The 18,595-nt window shown below is 29.0% G+C and overlaps 1 protein-coding gene across 4 annotated transcripts in view; it reads left to right on the plus strand.

The window, feature by feature from the left end:
- LOC106466405 (transcription elongation factor SPT5-like) overlaps positions 1 to 17,554 on the plus strand; it is a 74,795-nt gene extending 57,241 nt beyond the window's left edge. For all 4 annotated transcript variants that reach the window (XM_013926693.2, XM_013926692.2, XM_022394406.1 and 1 more), the window contains 5 exons: positions 3,268 to 3,452; positions 15,157 to 15,294; positions 15,465 to 15,577; positions 16,139 to 16,234; positions 17,308 to 17,554. In XM_013926693.2, the coding sequence (XP_013782147.1) occupies positions 3,268 to 3,452; positions 15,157 to 15,294; positions 15,465 to 15,577; positions 16,139 to 16,234; positions 17,308 to 17,448 (673 nt within the window). In that variant the 3' untranslated portion in view covers positions 17,449 to 17,554. The remainder of the gene's footprint in view (positions 1 to 3,267; positions 3,453 to 15,156; positions 15,295 to 15,464; positions 15,578 to 16,138; positions 16,235 to 17,307) is intronic.
- Positions 17,555 to 18,595: the final 1,041 nt, after the last annotated feature.

An 18,595-nucleotide genomic window follows, 5' to 3' on the forward strand; every position in this document is an offset into this window, starting at 1 on the left:
GTTGATATTAAAATAAAGATATAATAACAAATTTTGATTTTTGGGCGGAAGATCGAATAATGACTTTTCTTCATATCAATAATGTAATTTACAGAGACATGAATACAGTGTGTACAATATGGAACAAAGAGGTCATCACATGACTGGAGATTGATTCACAGCTTAGTATATATATATCTTGGTACCTTGGACTGTTCAAGTCAATTTCCTTGGTACATACACATAAATATTTTGGTTTAAAAACTTTCAGGTCCTGAAAGGTAATTAGGGGTGGCCAGAAACTGTTATTTGTCTTTGCTCCACCCGCAGAATTAAGGTTTATTCTTTTAGTGAATGTAGTAGATTTTGATATAGAAACCTAGATGTTAAGTAACTTTATTAGGATTAACTAACGGGTTGTGAAGATTATTAACTTGTGGTTTGTTGAGTGACAGACTGGACTAATCTGTGGAGTAAGCATGGCTTACTTGAAATTGTTTTAATGCAACATATTACATTCCATGTAGTATTTGTATTCGGAAAGGATTTCCTTATTATATATTGGTTAGAGTCTATCAAAAATTGAGTTCAGATATTTATTCTTATTTCTTTATTGGTTCTTTTAAATTTGTAGAATGGTTTCTTTTCAGAGCTGGGATCAAAAGATCCAAGTTTCAAGGTGAAATCTTGGTTTAGGTTGGGTCTGTTTTGTTCAATTAAGATACGTAGCTTCTGATGTTTGGATCTTTGGTTAAAATTACAGCATCTTGTATAGATATACTGTGTATTTTTTTAGTTGCAATGGTGGTAAATATGGGATGTTTTTTATTATGTTCGGTGAATCTGGTTTACAATTTTCTTTTTGTTTTTCTGATATAGAATTCTGGACATTTATTGCACTTTGTTTTATAAATTGATACTAAAATCGTGTGCTGAAAACTACAATAAAATGCTTTTTGATATAATAGCTGCCAGTCTCGTGAACATTCAAAGAGACTCCTTTAAATGCACAAAACAAACAAAGATGGATGATTTTTTATGTAATAAATTTTCTATCAGTTTGTAATATTTTATATGTATGTAATTAAAATGTGATACATAGATGTTTATGAAATAAATGTGATCAATGAATAAATTATTTTACATAAAACACAAACAAAACAGTTTTAAGTTATCTTTATTGACCTGTTATTCAACCATAACAATTATTATACAGTGTACCAATTGACTACATTATCTGACTACCTATACAGTATATAAACCATTATATTATGGGAATAGCAACTGCCACTGCTTAAACCTGGTCGTTCGTTATCTGGTTATTGATCCTTTGAATAATGACTTCCTGTCAAATGTGAGTTTTTTATCATGGCAGATGGGTCAGTCATATCTAAGTGAGACTACTGTATATAAGTTTTAATTTTATAAGGAAATATTTAAATATGTCCTCAATCTCTCCTAATATGAGAATTATAACATATTTTCTCTGCGTCTTTTCCTTCTCTAATTTATTTATCACTCCTCTCTGAAGTACAGAATTTAATGTAGATTACTCAATTTGATATAGATATTACTAAGGCAAAGTCTAGTTTTTATAGCCATCATTCTTTGTTTATAGAGTCATAAACTAGAAAATTGGATATACTTGCCATGCCCACTTATCGTATCCTCTCTTTCACAAATCACAAATAATTCTCTCTGATGTTTTATAATATATCATTTATAACCAATAAAAAGTCTATCGAATGACATATAATGCTACATTGTTTTCAGTACAAAATATTGTTGATTTCATCTTTAGTTTGAAGGTTTATCTTGTGTTCAGATTGAGTAGCTAAGGAAACTATTTTAAGTCTTTCTTGTTTAGTTAAGTTATAATTGTTATAGGACATTGTTTTCTTTGTGTTTGTTATTATTTTGTGTTCTAGTATCATCATTATAAAAAGTAAGCTTAAATTTCATCAGTAACAAACACCAAAAATAATAAGAGGTTCAACGTAAATACTGTATTTCTTTTTTTTTTCATATACATTTGTTATTAACTTTTATAAAAGTAACTAAAATGTAAAAATTAGAAACTTACAAGGTTAGACTAGATAAAATAATAAAAAAAATTTTTAATTCTTCACAATGTATGCTTGCAAGCAGGATGTACGTTATGTAATTCAATACAGTAACATGAGCTTTGCAACTCTTATGGTGGGATTATTAATTAGACATGGTTAAAAGGGCAATAAAAAAATAAAATTAAGTAGAAACAGGTGTAGACTATTACAAACCTTAAGCTATTTTAGATAATTGTGTTTTTTGTTATAATTTGTAGTCATTCTAGAAAGAAAAAAAATGGGTAATTTAGATTTATTTTGTATGTTTTTATGGTGGTTAATAGGTCAGTCAAATTGACTGAGTCTGTATAGAGTTAAGTTAGAAAAATAACAGATAAAATATAAAGATTTACTGAAAAAAACATTTTATGTTTACTTAGGAGGTTTTAGAGGTTATTGTGCAAATGAAATTTGAAAATTTTCAGATGAAGAAAAGTATTTTTAATCTTAACATGAAAATTACTTTTCACTCAGAGCAGTCAACACTCTTGACTCCATATATTCATGGATAAATCTTTAGTAGAAATACTTAATTAAAAAATCAGATTTTTTGTTTACAAAAGACTTATAATGTTTACTGAAAATTTGTCACATTTCATAAAAATACACTTACCGTGTTAAAAGTTAAAGTATGGAAACTGATGATTACTTTGCTGTTACAACGTTAGTCACATTGACCAACTTTGTATGGAAAGAGTTAAAAATAAAATAACATGCTAACCTCTTTCAAAATATTAGAAGTTTTTTTATATTACTATGAAGATGCTGGAAAGCTAGTTGCAAAGGAAGTGTAGTTGAAATTATATGAATGTACATTTTTTGTTGGAAAATTGAATAATAGCAGTTATAAATGATAGGTTAAAAATATTCTGTAATATTTCACCATGTTTCCATTGTAGAGATAATACTGAACATTATTAGTATGGGTTATACATATGTATGTTAAGTATCAATACAGTGCTCGATTAGATAAGTAGATTTTGTATGTTCAATCAATTTGTTTTTATTTGTTAAGATGGATATTAATTATGCATGTTATTTTTAAGGAAGTTCTAAATTATCTACAATCTATTATGTTATGTCACCAATGAGGCTGTGAAGACTAGTTTTGAACAAATGTATCTGAGAGAAAGGTCTGTTAAAGGTTTTGTTAAAGTATATATGTATTTATATGTATTTTCAGACACAATGATTTTGAAGACTACCATTTTAGTGAACCTTCACCATCCCCTGGCTACAATCCTGCCACTCCAGGTTATCAACCAGAAACTCCCCAGGGTCCATATACTCCACAGACTCCAGGGATGTTTAGTTCTGATCATAATTATTCACCATACCAACCTTCACCATCACCTGTTGGTTACCAAGGTAAAGTACTGAAATTAAGCATGGCTGGAGAACCAGTATTATTGTTTATGGTGGTGGAAAATGTACTTAAAACTACAGGCAAATATAGCTTTCATAATTATTTTCATTGAGTTCCAAAGATAACTTGTTAAATCTATCACTATGGGCTCAGTCCCAGGGACTGACCTCGCAACCATTTTATGCTTGTTATAGTTTTCATGCTATAACTTTCAATACAATAAGCATATCTTCACAAAATTTTGCAGATTATCAGTAAACATTACAAGGCTTTTTATACAAAATATCAGATATTTATAGTAAGTTATAATATTTTCCTCATGCATTTATTTTTTTCGAAAGTTGACTTTCGAATGTGCAAAGTAATATTGATTTTAATTATTTAAAATATTTTTCTGCATCAGAAAATTTACAAATTTCACATGAAAAATCCTTATAACCTCCAGGTAATTATCGAACGTTATTTTTTTTTTAGAAAAAAAGATTATATTTTATCTGCTATTTTCACTATTGTATCTCTATGTGGGTTTGGACGATTTGACTGACCTCATAACCACCATAAAAAGTAGGAAATAGATATAAATTTCTTTTTTTCATTCTAGAATGAATACAAATTACAACATGAAAACACATAACATTATACCTCGATATATTTTTTTTATTTTTATTTAATTGACCTTTCAGCTGTGCCTGACTAACATTACAGAAGTTGCAATGATGTGGCACACATGCACTCATGTTACCATATCCAAAAATATAAAATTGGCCTTTACAAAGTGACCTGTCTTGGTTGTGTTCCAGTGGACCAGTATTTTATAAAGTTCAGTCACATTTCAGTTATAATACATTATATACAGTATTTCTATTTACAAACAAGTTCTTAATTTTCAGTTATTTTTTTAAAAACATAGAACAGTAAATAGAGAAGTATAAAAAAATAATTATCTCTTCTAGTTACGAACTTTGTACTCGTTTGCTGTTAGCCGTAAGTTGATAAGCCATGTCAAATTTCACATGTGGAGGATGTAAAACAAAATAATTTTTTTTAGTTTTATATATGCATTTTGAAATAACAAAAAATCATAAATTACTTTCACAATACCACAGAATTCCTATGATTTTTTGAGCTCACTAATGTCTTACCTTACTGCTTGGAATCTAGCATGAAAATAAAGTTTCCCATGCAAATACTTCACAGAGGCTGAGAAAACCACTAGGGAGACATTCTGAGATTTCAATTTGCTATACACGTCATTGGGCAAAGTAGGTGTATGTAAGCAAGTATTTTCAAAAATGGAAGAGGTGGGCGGGGCAACCTTGGTTGATTCAATAAATATATTAATATCTCAGAACATAGAAAAGATAGGAGGCTCTTATCTTACATTCTAGCTTGTCTGTATCAGTAATTTGTAAGAAACTATAGATTTTGTACTTGAACATCACAAACATCTGATTTGAACCAATGCTGCATTCAACATACCACGTGACACAAAAAAATTGACATTTGTATAATACTGACATTTGAATTATATTCTACTGTTTGATGCCAAACTTATTGACATACATTCATAAAATAGTAGTTCAATGAAATTTTTAATGCGTGTCTACAAACTTGATGACATGGCCTTTGACCCATGACCATAGGAAGACCTGTCTCAGTGGGATTAAGTTATGTCATAACTCTGATATGGTTTGTTGTTGGTATAATGATATGATTATGTGGAAACAATTTTAACTTAATAGGTTTAGTTTGTGTTTGTCATCAAAGAGAAAGCTAAAACATTCTGAACACACTGTCTGTTAATTGCCTCTGTAAATATAGAAATTCATTTGTTATGAAAGGTTAAACTCAAAATTTGATAGGTGGTTGGAAAATACTTAAAAATTTTTGTTAGAAATTTCAACTATCACTGTTGTCTGTTAACTCTTTCAATCCAGGCTCAGTCCCTGGGACTGACCTCATAACCATTTTGTACTTGTTATAGTTTTTGTGCTATAACTTTTAAATTAGTAAGCGAATATTAATGAAATTTTGCCGATTATCAGTAAACATTACAATACTTTCATACGCAAAATATCTAATTTTTCTATCAAGTCTTAAGTTTGTAAAGCAGTGTTTCTCTCATGTCTTTTTTTTTTTGCTTTTCACATCTTGCCTCTCTGTCATGCAAAGTAATTTTCATTTTAAGATTAAAAATACTTTTATGCATCAGAAAATTTTTTAATTTCACATGCAAACTCTTTATAATGTCTGGATGGTTATCAAACATTTTAAAGAATAAATTTATATTTTATCTGTTATTTTCAGTAATTAATCTCGGTACAGCTTCAGTAAATTTGACTGATTATGCAACCACCTTAACAAATTAGGAAATAAACATAAATTATGCCTCTTTTATTCTAGAATGAACACAAATTATAACACAAAAACATAAATGTTTAGACAAAATAGCTTAAATCTCATAATATTATACATTTATGTATATTTATTATTTTTATTATATTCACCTTTCATCCATGCCTGGTTAACGATGAGACTCACATGAACTCATGTTACCGTATCAAATAACTTAAAGGTGACCATTGGTCTTTACAAAGTAACTTGTCCTGGCTGTGTTTTACTCGACTAGTATTTTGTAAAATACAGTCAAATTTCAATTATTATACATTATATATGTGTATAGATTATTGCTATTTTGAAATAAGTTCTTAAAGTTATTTTTCCTAAACATAGAACAGTAAATAAAGCATTAAAGCAAACAATTATCTCTTCTAGTTACAACCTTTGTACTCGGTTTCTGCTTGACGTACGTTGCTAAGCTTTTAAAAAGTTCGAACTTGGAGGATATAAAACAAAATATTTTTTTTCGGCTTTATATATATACACATTTGTCTAACTAAAAAATCATAAATTACTACATCAGTACCATAGAATTCTACTATAATTTATCAAGCTTAGTATTTGGGTCTAAAACAAATATGAAATTTTGGGCAGACTAAAGACACAACCTACCTCATTGAAATCTTGATTCAAAAGAAAGAAATGGCGGAAGGAACATTAGAAAGTGAGAAAACCATTAGGGGGACATTCTGAGCTTCCAATTGGTTATTCATGTCATATATATAGAAGTAAGTGTATATAAGGGAGCATTTCCAAATATGGAAAGAGGTGAGCGGGGTGCCACTGTGTTTGATTTATTATGTGAGCAATATCTTTTTATTTATATTCTAGCTTCTCAATATCTTTAATTTGTGTTTCTAATTTGTATCAAACTATAGACTTATTATTTTGACTTCACAAACATCTAATTTGAACCAGTGTTGCACTCAACATACCGTGTGTCACACAAAAATTGATGTTTATCTGTATTTGTTTTATATTTACTTTTAAATTAACAAATTGAGTAATGTATAGTTCTAAAATTTGAATTATAATCTACAGTTTGATACCAACCTTATTGACATAAATTCATGAAATAGTAGTTCAATAAAATTTTGAATGCGAGTCAACAAACGAGATGTCATGGCCTTTCACCTCTGACCCATCTCAAAGGGGTTAATTGGAAAAGTAAATAGAAAACCATTCCATGATAAAAATCATTATGGAGAATAAATATTGAAATAACTACCAGAACAGAGTAATTAAAATTGTAAAATAAGTGTCTATATCTTTGACCTTTCTTTTACATACATGTTTATTTTATGAGATTAATTAAAAGTATAGATTAAGATTGCTGATTTGTTAAAATAAAGCATGATAAGTCTAGGTTAGTTACTAAGAACTTAATAGTTTAAGTATAATTTTAGAGTAAAATATGTATAGTGGCAATATGATTTTGGTGGAAAACCAATTAAGAGGATACAATATGCTTAGTGACCACAACAAGAATATCATCATAGTGTAAAGTAATGGCTTAAGAAATTGGCAAAGTCTTCAGTAAATGGATTGGACGTTTGCTATTTAAATTATACATAGTGACTAGTTTGTGTTAATTCATTTTTTGGGAACTTTCTTTTAGTGTACTGTATAGTGTTACATTTTAGCTTACGGTATCATACATATTTTTGTATATTTTTTAGGCAAAGCTAAGTAGTATGTATTACTTAAACAACAGGAAAACACCCTAATTCTCAGTTATTCTTTGAATACTACTTCTTGAATCATCAATATGTCATTATTCTCTTTGTATAGCATTAAAGTAGCTGTGATTTGTATTTAGCCACTGAAGCTGCTATTAAGTGTGATCATTTCTTATATTTTGTTGCTTAAGGCCAATATACATAGGTCTAGTTTGGACTTTTCTTGTTTGGGGGCACCTCAGTCACAAAAGTTCACTAATAAACCCATAGATGGCAGTATATATTAATGAGGAGAAGCATCTCTATATTGACCATATACAAATGTGTATGTTGATATTGTATTACCCATGGGGTAAATTTTTAATGCTTTCATAGGGGTTACCTTTTCAGATTATAACCTCATGCTGTGACTCAAACTGTAGTGTTAGTATAAAGCTCTTAAGTAATTATGTTTGAGGTAGAAACTTTGTTGTATTTAGGTTGTATCAAATAAATTGTTTTGTTGTTGACATTTTTGTAAATACCACAGTTATAATACATTCACAAGGCATATGGATATATCATATCAAACACATTTTGCACATTACATACCTTAACTATAAATAAAAAATACTATATTGTACATTGTTTTTATTACATATACCCTGAAATATTCTTCTTTATGTTATTAACACAGATTATTCAATGTATCACAAAGTTTGTGCTCTTTGCTAAAATTGTCATTTTTTTAAAACCAAGATACAATATATATATATAATAAATTGACCAGAAATAATTGCTCACATACAAGACTGTTTTAAGTGTTCTTTTCTAGTTCTAATACATTTTTATAAAAAACTTTCATTAAGTACTAGACGTTACCATGCAATGATATTATTTTGAATATAGTAAGTAGATTTTGCTCATTTCTTGGGAGTTTGGTGTGGAATGGAGTGCTTCACACTAATGTTCACAAATGGATTACTTGCACTTGGTCTTGCAAAAAAAACCACCTTTGAATGTGCAATGATTGTCACATTTACACCACAAATATAATTTTTTCTTTCCTGAGGTGAAAGAAGAAGCTAAATATAAGAATATCTATCTAAACATTTGGGCAAAAGTCACTGTTCTTAACCTGTATCCTTTATTTGTAGAGAAACATTGCTGGGGATCCTGAAATAAATAATCTATATAGATAGCTCAGTTGTAAGTTGATGTAATATATTACACTGAAAATACATAATTATATTCTAGCTAGCATTTACATTACAGTCTCCCTTATCAACAAAAACAATGAGCAAAAAGTGATAAATAATTTGATATTAACATTTTCATTGTTGTCCATTATATCCTCTGTATAGTGTAGCTAACATTAACAAATACTTTGAAATTTTGGATATTATAATCAGTAATTTAACATTTAGTGTGCTATATTTGTTTACACCTATTACTTATGTGCCATTGACTATTATTCCTGGAGCTAGAAGCTAATCAACTTTAAGGAAGTTGTAAATTGTTTCCTTGGGTTTTGTCATTTTAATTAGGATTTCCATTTTTTAATTTTTATTAGCCAAATAAAACATATGCATTGTATATAGCAGCACATGAGTTTATGACAAAATTAGTAAGAAACTAAACTCAATAACATTGCAATAACTACAGTGTTAAATGGCATATAGCGTCCAGTTTATTGAAAAAAGGAAACAGTTTTCACACAGCATTATAAAGTCTAACAAAAGTAAGAAAGAATTTAAACAGTTAACTAGGGAGAGTTTCATATAAATTTTGTAAAGAGATATAGTGGTTGAAACTAAGTGCTTATTAACAGTAGGCTTTTTTTTAGATATTACTAGAATAGTTTCTTCGATTTTTTAATTGCAGAATCACTTCATGTTTAAAACTCTGGCTGTTTCAGCTCAGTTAAAGTTCTTACAGGTATTTGATTAATTATAAACAATGTAATTTTTTCATTCAGACTGTTGTCAAGGTTTCTTACTGTTTCTATAAAGGCATTGTTCATGTCAGTGAAATATATACTCACGAATCTAACAAGGACAAACTAGCTTGCTGAATGTTAATATCTAAAGAGATTAGCACTGAGCAAATCAATTGATAAAGTAGATTACCAAAGAGCAATACATCAATGTCTTGTTAAGTAATCGGTTAATCAATGTTGCAATTAATGTCATGAAAATAATCAACTAATTGAAATTAGGATTTCCAACTATTTACTGTTGCATTTGTTTGTTTGTTGCTAAGTGCAAAGCTACATAATTGGTGAGAGGGGGGAGGGTAAATTGTTGTGCCTTGACACTAATAATGTGTCTAGATTTTAGAAATTTGATTTTATCAAAGTTAGTATTGTTTAGGACACACTTCTCTTATAAAAGAGACATATCACAGAATTGAATTTTCATTTTCTAGAATTTCTCATGAGAAAGAATGTTTTCATATTGTTGATGTTTAAAATTAGAGAAAATGCAAGTTATCATAGTTTGAGGGTTTTAAGTTGTATCTCCATTGTCACTAAAATTGCTCACACATTTTGTTATTACAAAAATACTAAGAATATCTACCACTGTTATTAATTTTGAGCTGCTCACTAGAGGGAAGACAACTGGCTGGCAGCACCTGCCACCAGCCGACTGCCTATGTAAATGCTAAATAACAATTTACTTAATTTTAAATTTCTTATATTTCTAACTAATAATTGGATAACTGCATTTTGTAAAGCAGTGAAAGCATTTGCAGGTCTAGGGGAGGAGTCCAGAGGGTCTGGACCTCCCACCCATCCATTTTTTCCCCAGAAATTAATTACTGCATTATTTTGTGTTGTTTAATCAGGCACGGATCTGGGGTAGTCCAGGGGACAAACCACCTCTGCCATTTTTTTTTTTTCAGAAATTATTAACTATTATTTATGTTGTATAAGTAGGAATGAATTTTGGGAAGGGTTGTTCTAGGGATCTGGAACCTAATGTTTTCAGAAATAACCATATTTTTTAACATTGAGTAAGCAGTTTAATAACTGTGTTATCTAATGTTTTATATGTAAATGTTGATCTAGGGAGTGAATTCCCCACCCCAAAAATATTGTTCAGAAATTAATGTAACCAAGAGCTAGACATCCTAACACTAAAGTGTAATATCAAAAAGAAACATAAGATGTCAGTGTTTTTATATTACCATAAAATATTTGTTGAGGTTTTATGAAAACAATACAGCTGGAGTAAACAGCAATCCAGTTAAGGCTTCAACCAAAGTATCTAATTATTTCTTAGCTAATACATCAATATGAACATCATTTAAATGTTGTCATGGTAAATTCTTGTTCCTTGACTTTTTCCAGACACTATGAATGTGTCTAGACTTTAGATATTGGATTTTAATCAAAGTTAGTATTATTTAAAGTGCACAACTCTTATAACATAGACTTATTACAGAATCAGTTTTTCATTCTCTAGAAGTTAGAATTTTCATGAGAAAGTGTGTTTTCATAATGTTGAAGTTTAAAATATGTAAAATTGCACGTTGTATGACTGTTTAAGTAAGACTTTTAAAAATTAAAGTGAAAACAGACACTCTGTTTACCAATGCTATAATGTTTTTCTTAATATTGTTATAAATAGTTTTAACTATTTAGTTTTAATTAAAATATTTAAATGTTTGTTTCTAACTGCTTTTGTTTTCATATCGATCACATTACTAGAAATATAGAAATATGCTTTGAGCTTTAAAATTTCTAGATTATAACTTGTTATGGTGTGAATGCCTTTTCCAAGCTGGTGAAGCATGTTTATAATTAATTATATTTATCATATGACATTAGTATTAGGCCTATTGTATTTTTTAATTATTTTAATTTTGTTTGACTTTAGGACTATATAGTCAACATTGATTAATTTAAAATACTATATTTTTTATAGTGGAAGTCTCTTCTTTCATATAAAAAATATTGAAACTTTTGTTTGGTGCTACACAGCTAACTTTTAAAAAGTTAAGTATTATCATACCATCATTGTAAAAATTAAACATTGCTGCAGTTAATGTGGAGAAGTTAAACATTTTTATTCATCGTTAACACAATAAGGTGAAATTATCGACTTTCTAGTTATATTCTTATTCATTCCCTAATGGTTTTCATGCTTTGTAAGATAACAAGTAGTGAAAGTTTTATTTTACAAAATAAATTGATGTTATTCTAATTTGTATGTTGTTTGACTTTAAATCTATGTTAGTTAACAGATACCAAGAAAACTAGGTTTTTACTTGGGCTAAGTACTTGTTTGCCTAATAAATAAAATGAGTTATGATTATTCGTTTTTTTTGGTTGGTTACAAAGCATTTGAATAATTGTGTAGCTAAGACCTAAGACCCCAATGTTATCCTAAACACACTTTTAAATATGTAAAACAATATTGGATTGTTTGGAATAACAAGTGTAGAAAAGTGTACACAGTATTGTTGCAGTAGGTGACTGATAAGTAACTATGTACTTTATTGTTTCTGAATATTAAGTAATATGATATATGTATGATATGTATGATATATTTTCATGTACAAAGTTTAGAATTAAAAATGTAACTTAAATATAACTTATTATGCCTGAAGTATGAAGGCAAGTTTCCTGTAGTTTTTATTATTTCTTTGCTGTTTGATAAAAATTTTTGAGACAAATTTTAAAGTCAGTATTATATGTTAATTCTAACTACATTTCAAAGTTTTAGCTCAAAATTATTTTATAATCTATATTTAGTCATTTCCTGACATTTATTTAATGTAATTCATATTTCAGTTTATGCACAGTTGCATGTAAACAAAACAACACACTTGTCGATTTGTTTTAGAATTTTTCTTCCCATGAGAAAAAGTACCAGATAACTTGATAATGATTGAATGGGTAACAAATGTACAATGTTTGGAGAAGGTTTTGTCATTATCAAATACAAGATAATTTACCTACACACACAATATATATATAGTATGAAACAAAGAAGTTGCATGACTTGAGATTATTTTAGGTTTAATAAAGGTTTCTTGTTTGTGTTTGGTTCTTTGTTTAAAATTATGGTATTTTTACTTTTTAGTAGATATATAATGGTTTTACGGAGTAGTGATATTTGTAAACAGGAGATTTTTTGTATTATGTTTACCAAATAGAATCTTTATCAAATTGAGTAAGTTTAGTTAAGTTTACTGTTTAGTGACTATGGTAAGTGATAGAAAATATTGTGATGGCTTGTATCTTTACTTAAATATATTGCCTAATTGGCTATGTAATTATTTCTAATTGATAAGTTAATTAAATAAAATCATTATTACCCTTATCAGTACTATTAAAACATGTTTTCATTATTTAATTATCTGTTTATTTGATTTACAGAAGATCAATGTGGGATTACTGCCAGTTTTATAAACAAACATTTGTATTATCTACTATCAGTAGTATTAAAACATGTTTTCATTATTTAATTATCTGTTTATTTGATTTACAGAAGATCAATGTGGGATTGCTGGCAGTTTTATAAACAAACATAATGGTACCACATAGTGGTATTTAGTCAACATTAGTGATTCATTTGCCAAGTAGAAAATATCCATATTATCTTTAAAGAAAATTTATGGCAAAATATCTTTTTATGGCCAAAAAATGTGTTTGTCACAAAATGCACAAATGGTGACCTTCTGATAAGGCCTAATGATATGAAACTAAAGGTAATTAAAAATTATTTGAAAAACAAAGTATGTGAATGAAAATAGGGAGTTTAATACTATGTTAGAATAATGCAGTGGTTAAAAACTACTTATGAAAGCAGCATGTTCACATTTTTTTTTCTTTCCCTGTATTGGAGGAGGGAGTTTTAAGGAGCCTGTACTAATCAAATGTACACAATTATTAATGTATTCTTTGATTAGTTGTGTAGTAGATACCACTAATCACCCAGCTTTAAAAGTGATTAACTTCACAGAGTAGATCACATGGTAACAGTTCTACATCCAAAACCCGGTAACTTAACAACTCGTCTGATGTTCTTGGCATGTCCTGTTTAGATTACATTTCAATGCCACAGAGTATGTGGATATCAGTCAGTTGACATCATGGAAAATTTATGGAAACTTTTCTGAAAGTCAGAAGTAAGATTAAATGCTACTTATGTTTCTGTATTCAGCTTTTTTGACTATAGAATATAAAATAAATATAAGATGTTTCATGTCAAAGAGAGAGAAAGTTTTATACCCACAAGAACTGAATATGGGAATATTGATAGCACTTAAATATTTGCTGTTTAACTGTCTAGCCCCAGGGCTAGATGGGACTGGATATTTCTGAGCTTTAATAGCTTGAAATTATTAGATGCATTGCAATTTTACAGAAGTACAGACACAATCACAAAGGAATTATTTATGAGCATATAAAATCTAATATAGAGAAGTATACAGTAAATATGATGATAACAATAATAATTATAAGTAACACCATAATTAGTATTCTGTGTTTTAAAGACGAATATAGTAGTCAGTAGACTTTTTCTACATCTTTTTTTTTAGAAATGTGATGTAAGCAGTTAGGGGGGGAATTATATAATGACTTGTTAATCATGGTTCAGCACAATTCTGATTGAATCTTCTCCAAGCAGGTGAACAAATATACTAATTACTTTTTTATTATCTTTTCCAGTTTTCTCATTTTTAATTTCATCAAATTAAAGATCTGACCATGGCCCACAAATTATTTTTATTAGTATTTGTTTATTACAAGTGAAAATAGAAGTAATAAAACTAACTATAATATTTTGACAATTGTGTAGCCTATTCTGGCTGTCAATAGCTGAAATACATTCAAAGTCTTCATATGATACTATAACTGAGAAAAATCTTATACCAAACAATCTTTACAACCTAGTAAAACTCTTTGTTACAGGAGGTAATTCAAATTTTGTTGTTCTAAAGCTATAAAAGTACTTGCAAGTGAAGTATTTATGAGTCAATTAGTTGTGAAATCTTTTGGTTGTAACACATGTTAGTTTCAAAAGTAAAATATACTGTGTAAGGTTTTTCAGAATTTATGCAAACCTACTGCAATGTATGTTTTTACTTGCTATGTACTTTTGAATTTAACAAATAGGAACTGATGGTTTCAAAATTATCCACTTCTCTTTTGTTGTATTTTTTTTTTCATATTTTTCTTGAATGCATTGATTTCAAAACAATTCTCATGTACATATATAACGGTAACTAAAAATATAAAACTATCATACACCCAGAAAATCTCAGAACTTTGAAAAAACTTCATTTTTATGAAACAGTAGGGCAATTTCAAGTAACAAATATTGTATGCTTAGTTTATCATATTATTAACAATCAAAATATTTAATTGTACCTTTTTTATGAAGGCAGTAACTCTTAGTTTGACTAAAATAAGAGAAAGAATAACAGAAGAAGGAGTATCAAAAAATATAATTGTTTGAGAAAAAAACAAAAAACAAGATGATCTGCAGAGAAAACATCCACCTGTATATGACATAAATATTGAATTTGGTGTACTAAATGTATATATTGTTTGCATTTCCTTTTGTAATTTTTAACCATGAAATGATAACTCATGAAAATTTATTAATTCTACATGGTTTTGGTTTTGTTTTAGCCTCACCAAGTCCTACTGGATATATGGGAACAACTAGTCCTGCAGGGTTACAAGCTACTCCATCTCCTACAGGCTATGGCTATAGTCCAATGACACCTGGTGCTTCATCACCATTTAACCCACAAACACCAGGCACAGGTAAATCACTCCCTTTATAAAAGGAAAAGATTCTGATATATTTTTCTTAGTGTATTATTTATTTCTACTATTATGCAGTTGTGAGCTCATTTTCAGTAACTGCTGTTTTATCATATAGCTTAGTATTATCAGTTAAAATTTTTGTTGGTTTTATTATCTGTGCTCTCTAGGTATGGAGCATATTTCAGTGGAGTGGCAAACTACAGATATTGAAGTAAGAATACGAGAAACTCACGATGATGATGGTCTTATTGGACAAACAGGCATTATACGAGGAATTTCAGTAAGTAGATCTGTGTATTGTGAAATCTTTGTACTTGTACACAATTTTTTGTATTTCTATTGAAAGAAAAATTATTAATAGATTTGTCTATTTTTTGGTCCACTTTTCTGGCTCAGACCAGTTTTGAAGAATAACACTTCTTATTAGTTATCCAGGGTTATGCTGGACAAAAGGGTTTTTTTGAAGCCCTGTTTAAAGGAATAAATAGATATGATTGGTTTGAAATATGTTTTTATTGGTATACGCTCAACTTTTCTTTAAGTATTTAGAAAGTGGTCACTATTGCAGCTAACATTTGGTTCCTCAGTATTCTTAAAAGGATATTACTATTGCAGGAATTATATATAGCTGTAATTAAAAACTTGAAGAAACATGAATTTAATCACAAAAGGAAAAATCTAGGGAGATTTAGTTTATGCAAAAGTTTTTCCTATGTTTGATGAATTGAGTGAACTGATTACTTCTTATTTGGATTTTCTAATAGATTATCATCAATAGCTTGTTTAAATAATGTTTTATGTTACAGCCTTGTCATTTGCTAATGTTGTGTTAACCTTTCAGGGAGGAATGTGTTCTGTATTCTTGTTGAGAGAAGACAGAGTTGTGAATATTCTCAGTGAACATTTAGAACCTGTAACACCATCAGCAGGCAACAGGGTAAGAAGCTGCATCTGGGTTAAGGATGTAAATATGGAAACTATAAGTAGTTCAGCAAATATTCTAGATATACATGTGGATTTGTGTATATATTTGTTGTTGGTTTTTTTTTACCCGATATTTTAGTAAAAAACGTATTGATGGTTACACCCAAAATGTCTCAACTCTTACTGCCTTTCACTGTCTGCAGTCAGTTGTGGGAAGGCAGTTACCCTTAAAAAGATGTAATAAAGTTAAAAGTAGAAATAAGATAAAATTAAGCCACCCAAAAAATATATATTTCTACCAAACAATGCCTACCGTCCTCCATCCTTAAAATTTCTAAAAAATCCTTAAAGTAGAATAAATACCACCCTAATAATTCTACTACATGTTACTCACATGTGATCTGTGAGTTTTAAGAATTACTGTGTATGTGTATAGTAGTTTTAGAAGTTTCTAGATAAATTTTACACAAAAGTAGTCACCGAAAATGAGGCCTGTCTTGTCATTAATTAGTGGATAAAATTGTCAACACTTGAAGCTAGTTGTTGAATGATTTCTGTCAGTGAAAGTGTGAAAACTTGAAAATATTTAGTTTTTTGTACTGGATGAAAGTGAAGATTTGAATTTTTACAAAAGTGTTTAACAATCTTTGCATGTCATTGTGGACATAACATTGTGATCATTTCTGTGGTCCTGGTATAGAGTGAAGATGTAAACATTTAATATGTGGTCTGTAAACTGTGTAACACACATTGGATGAAAGAAAGTTTGAAGTTTAGAAAAAAAAATCCATGAGTTTCTCAGCAGTTTTTTGTTTTTTTCGAAAAATCTATGTGTAAAATCTTAAATGAAAAATCAACAAAGGTGTATATATTTCCAGAAATAAAAAAGTGATGTTAGATTATCAGTTATTCCACATTCTTAATTAAGATTTAAAGTTTTGATAAGTATTTATGTAAAGGCTTTGTAAGTCATTTAGATTTTTATAATTAGAGAGGCTTGTAAACCTCTATGTATATAAACTGATTTTGTCAACTTCATTATTTAACAAAAAAAAGTATAGTCAAGTTTGACTTTTCAATTTCAAGGTCAAGGTGATCATGGGTGAGGATCGAGAAGCTACTGGCGAACTTCTTACCATTGATAACAATGAAGGAGTTGTGAAAGCTGACCATGGTGGCATCAAGATGTTGCAGCTTCGGTTCTTATGTAAAATGAAAGCTGATTAAGCTCTCTTGTTGTCAGAAGAAATATGATGAAAACTGTACTGTATTTTTGTTGTCTGAATGCTTTTCTATATTAAACTTGATTAACGTGGTTAACTTAAACTTTTAATTGTAGTGATTGTGGAATATTTACTGAATCCAATAAATATCAACATTCAGTAGATTTATTTTTAAAACATGAACGTTTTCCAGTAAGTAATTTGATGGAATTCTGTAAAATGCAACACAATTTTCAGTATAAGAAAAATAACAATAAGAGAACATTGTGAGTAGTAGATGCGAATAATACTGATTACATGTCAGAGAATAATAATAAGAAAAACTTGTCATTAATAATTCTGAGAACTTATAAGTGTCATATCCAGCACCGATGAGGTAGATGTGAATAATGCTGATTGAATGTCAGAGAATAATAACAGTATTAAAGAAAGCATTGAGTTTTAGATGTAAATAATGCTGATTGTGTCTCAGAAGGCCTGACATATTTTGATTAACTTTACAGTTTAAGTGGAATTAGTTTATCAAATATTTAAAGCTTAATGCCAATAGTACTTAAATTTTCATTCCTCACACAATTAGTGTGGAAAGCTTTTATAGAAATATCAGTAGTGCTAAGCACACCCGTTCACCCTCATGTTATATTGTGCTACAGACAAAATGTCTATAAAATTTATACTCACTACTGGTTATTTCATTCTGTGATTTTGGAGTTTTTTTAAATTAACACACTTTTGTAAACGTACGTTCAGTTCAGATGAAATCCTCACATTTCATTTGAACCCTTCATAACTTCCACATGATTTCAGTTAAACTGCTTATAACCTGACTGAAAGATATGTTGTTTTCAAAATGTGATTTATGGATTATTATTAATCGAGATCGCAGGCTTCGCTAGGCACTGGCACACTGGGCCCATACCCAGTATCCACAGTTAGTGTCTTGGAAAGTCAGAATAGAAAATCAGTATCGTACTGAAATGCCGAAATTGCATTTCAATGTAGTAAAGTTAATAAATAGGTGTATTTTCTCCTGATTTTAATATGATTATTAGCAGATAATGTAAAACGTTGTTTACAAATACTTTTCTTCTGAATTGCTGCAGTAAAGTCTGACTTACATCCAGCATATATTTTTCTTTTCAAGTTTTAAT

The sequence above is a fragment of the Limulus polyphemus genome, unplaced genomic scaffold (assembly GCF_000517525.1).
Source record: "Limulus polyphemus unplaced genomic scaffold, Limulus_polyphemus-2.1.2 Scaffold2249, whole genome shotgun sequence".
Taxonomy (NCBI): Eukaryota; Metazoa; Arthropoda; class Merostomata; order Xiphosura; family Limulidae; genus Limulus; species Limulus polyphemus.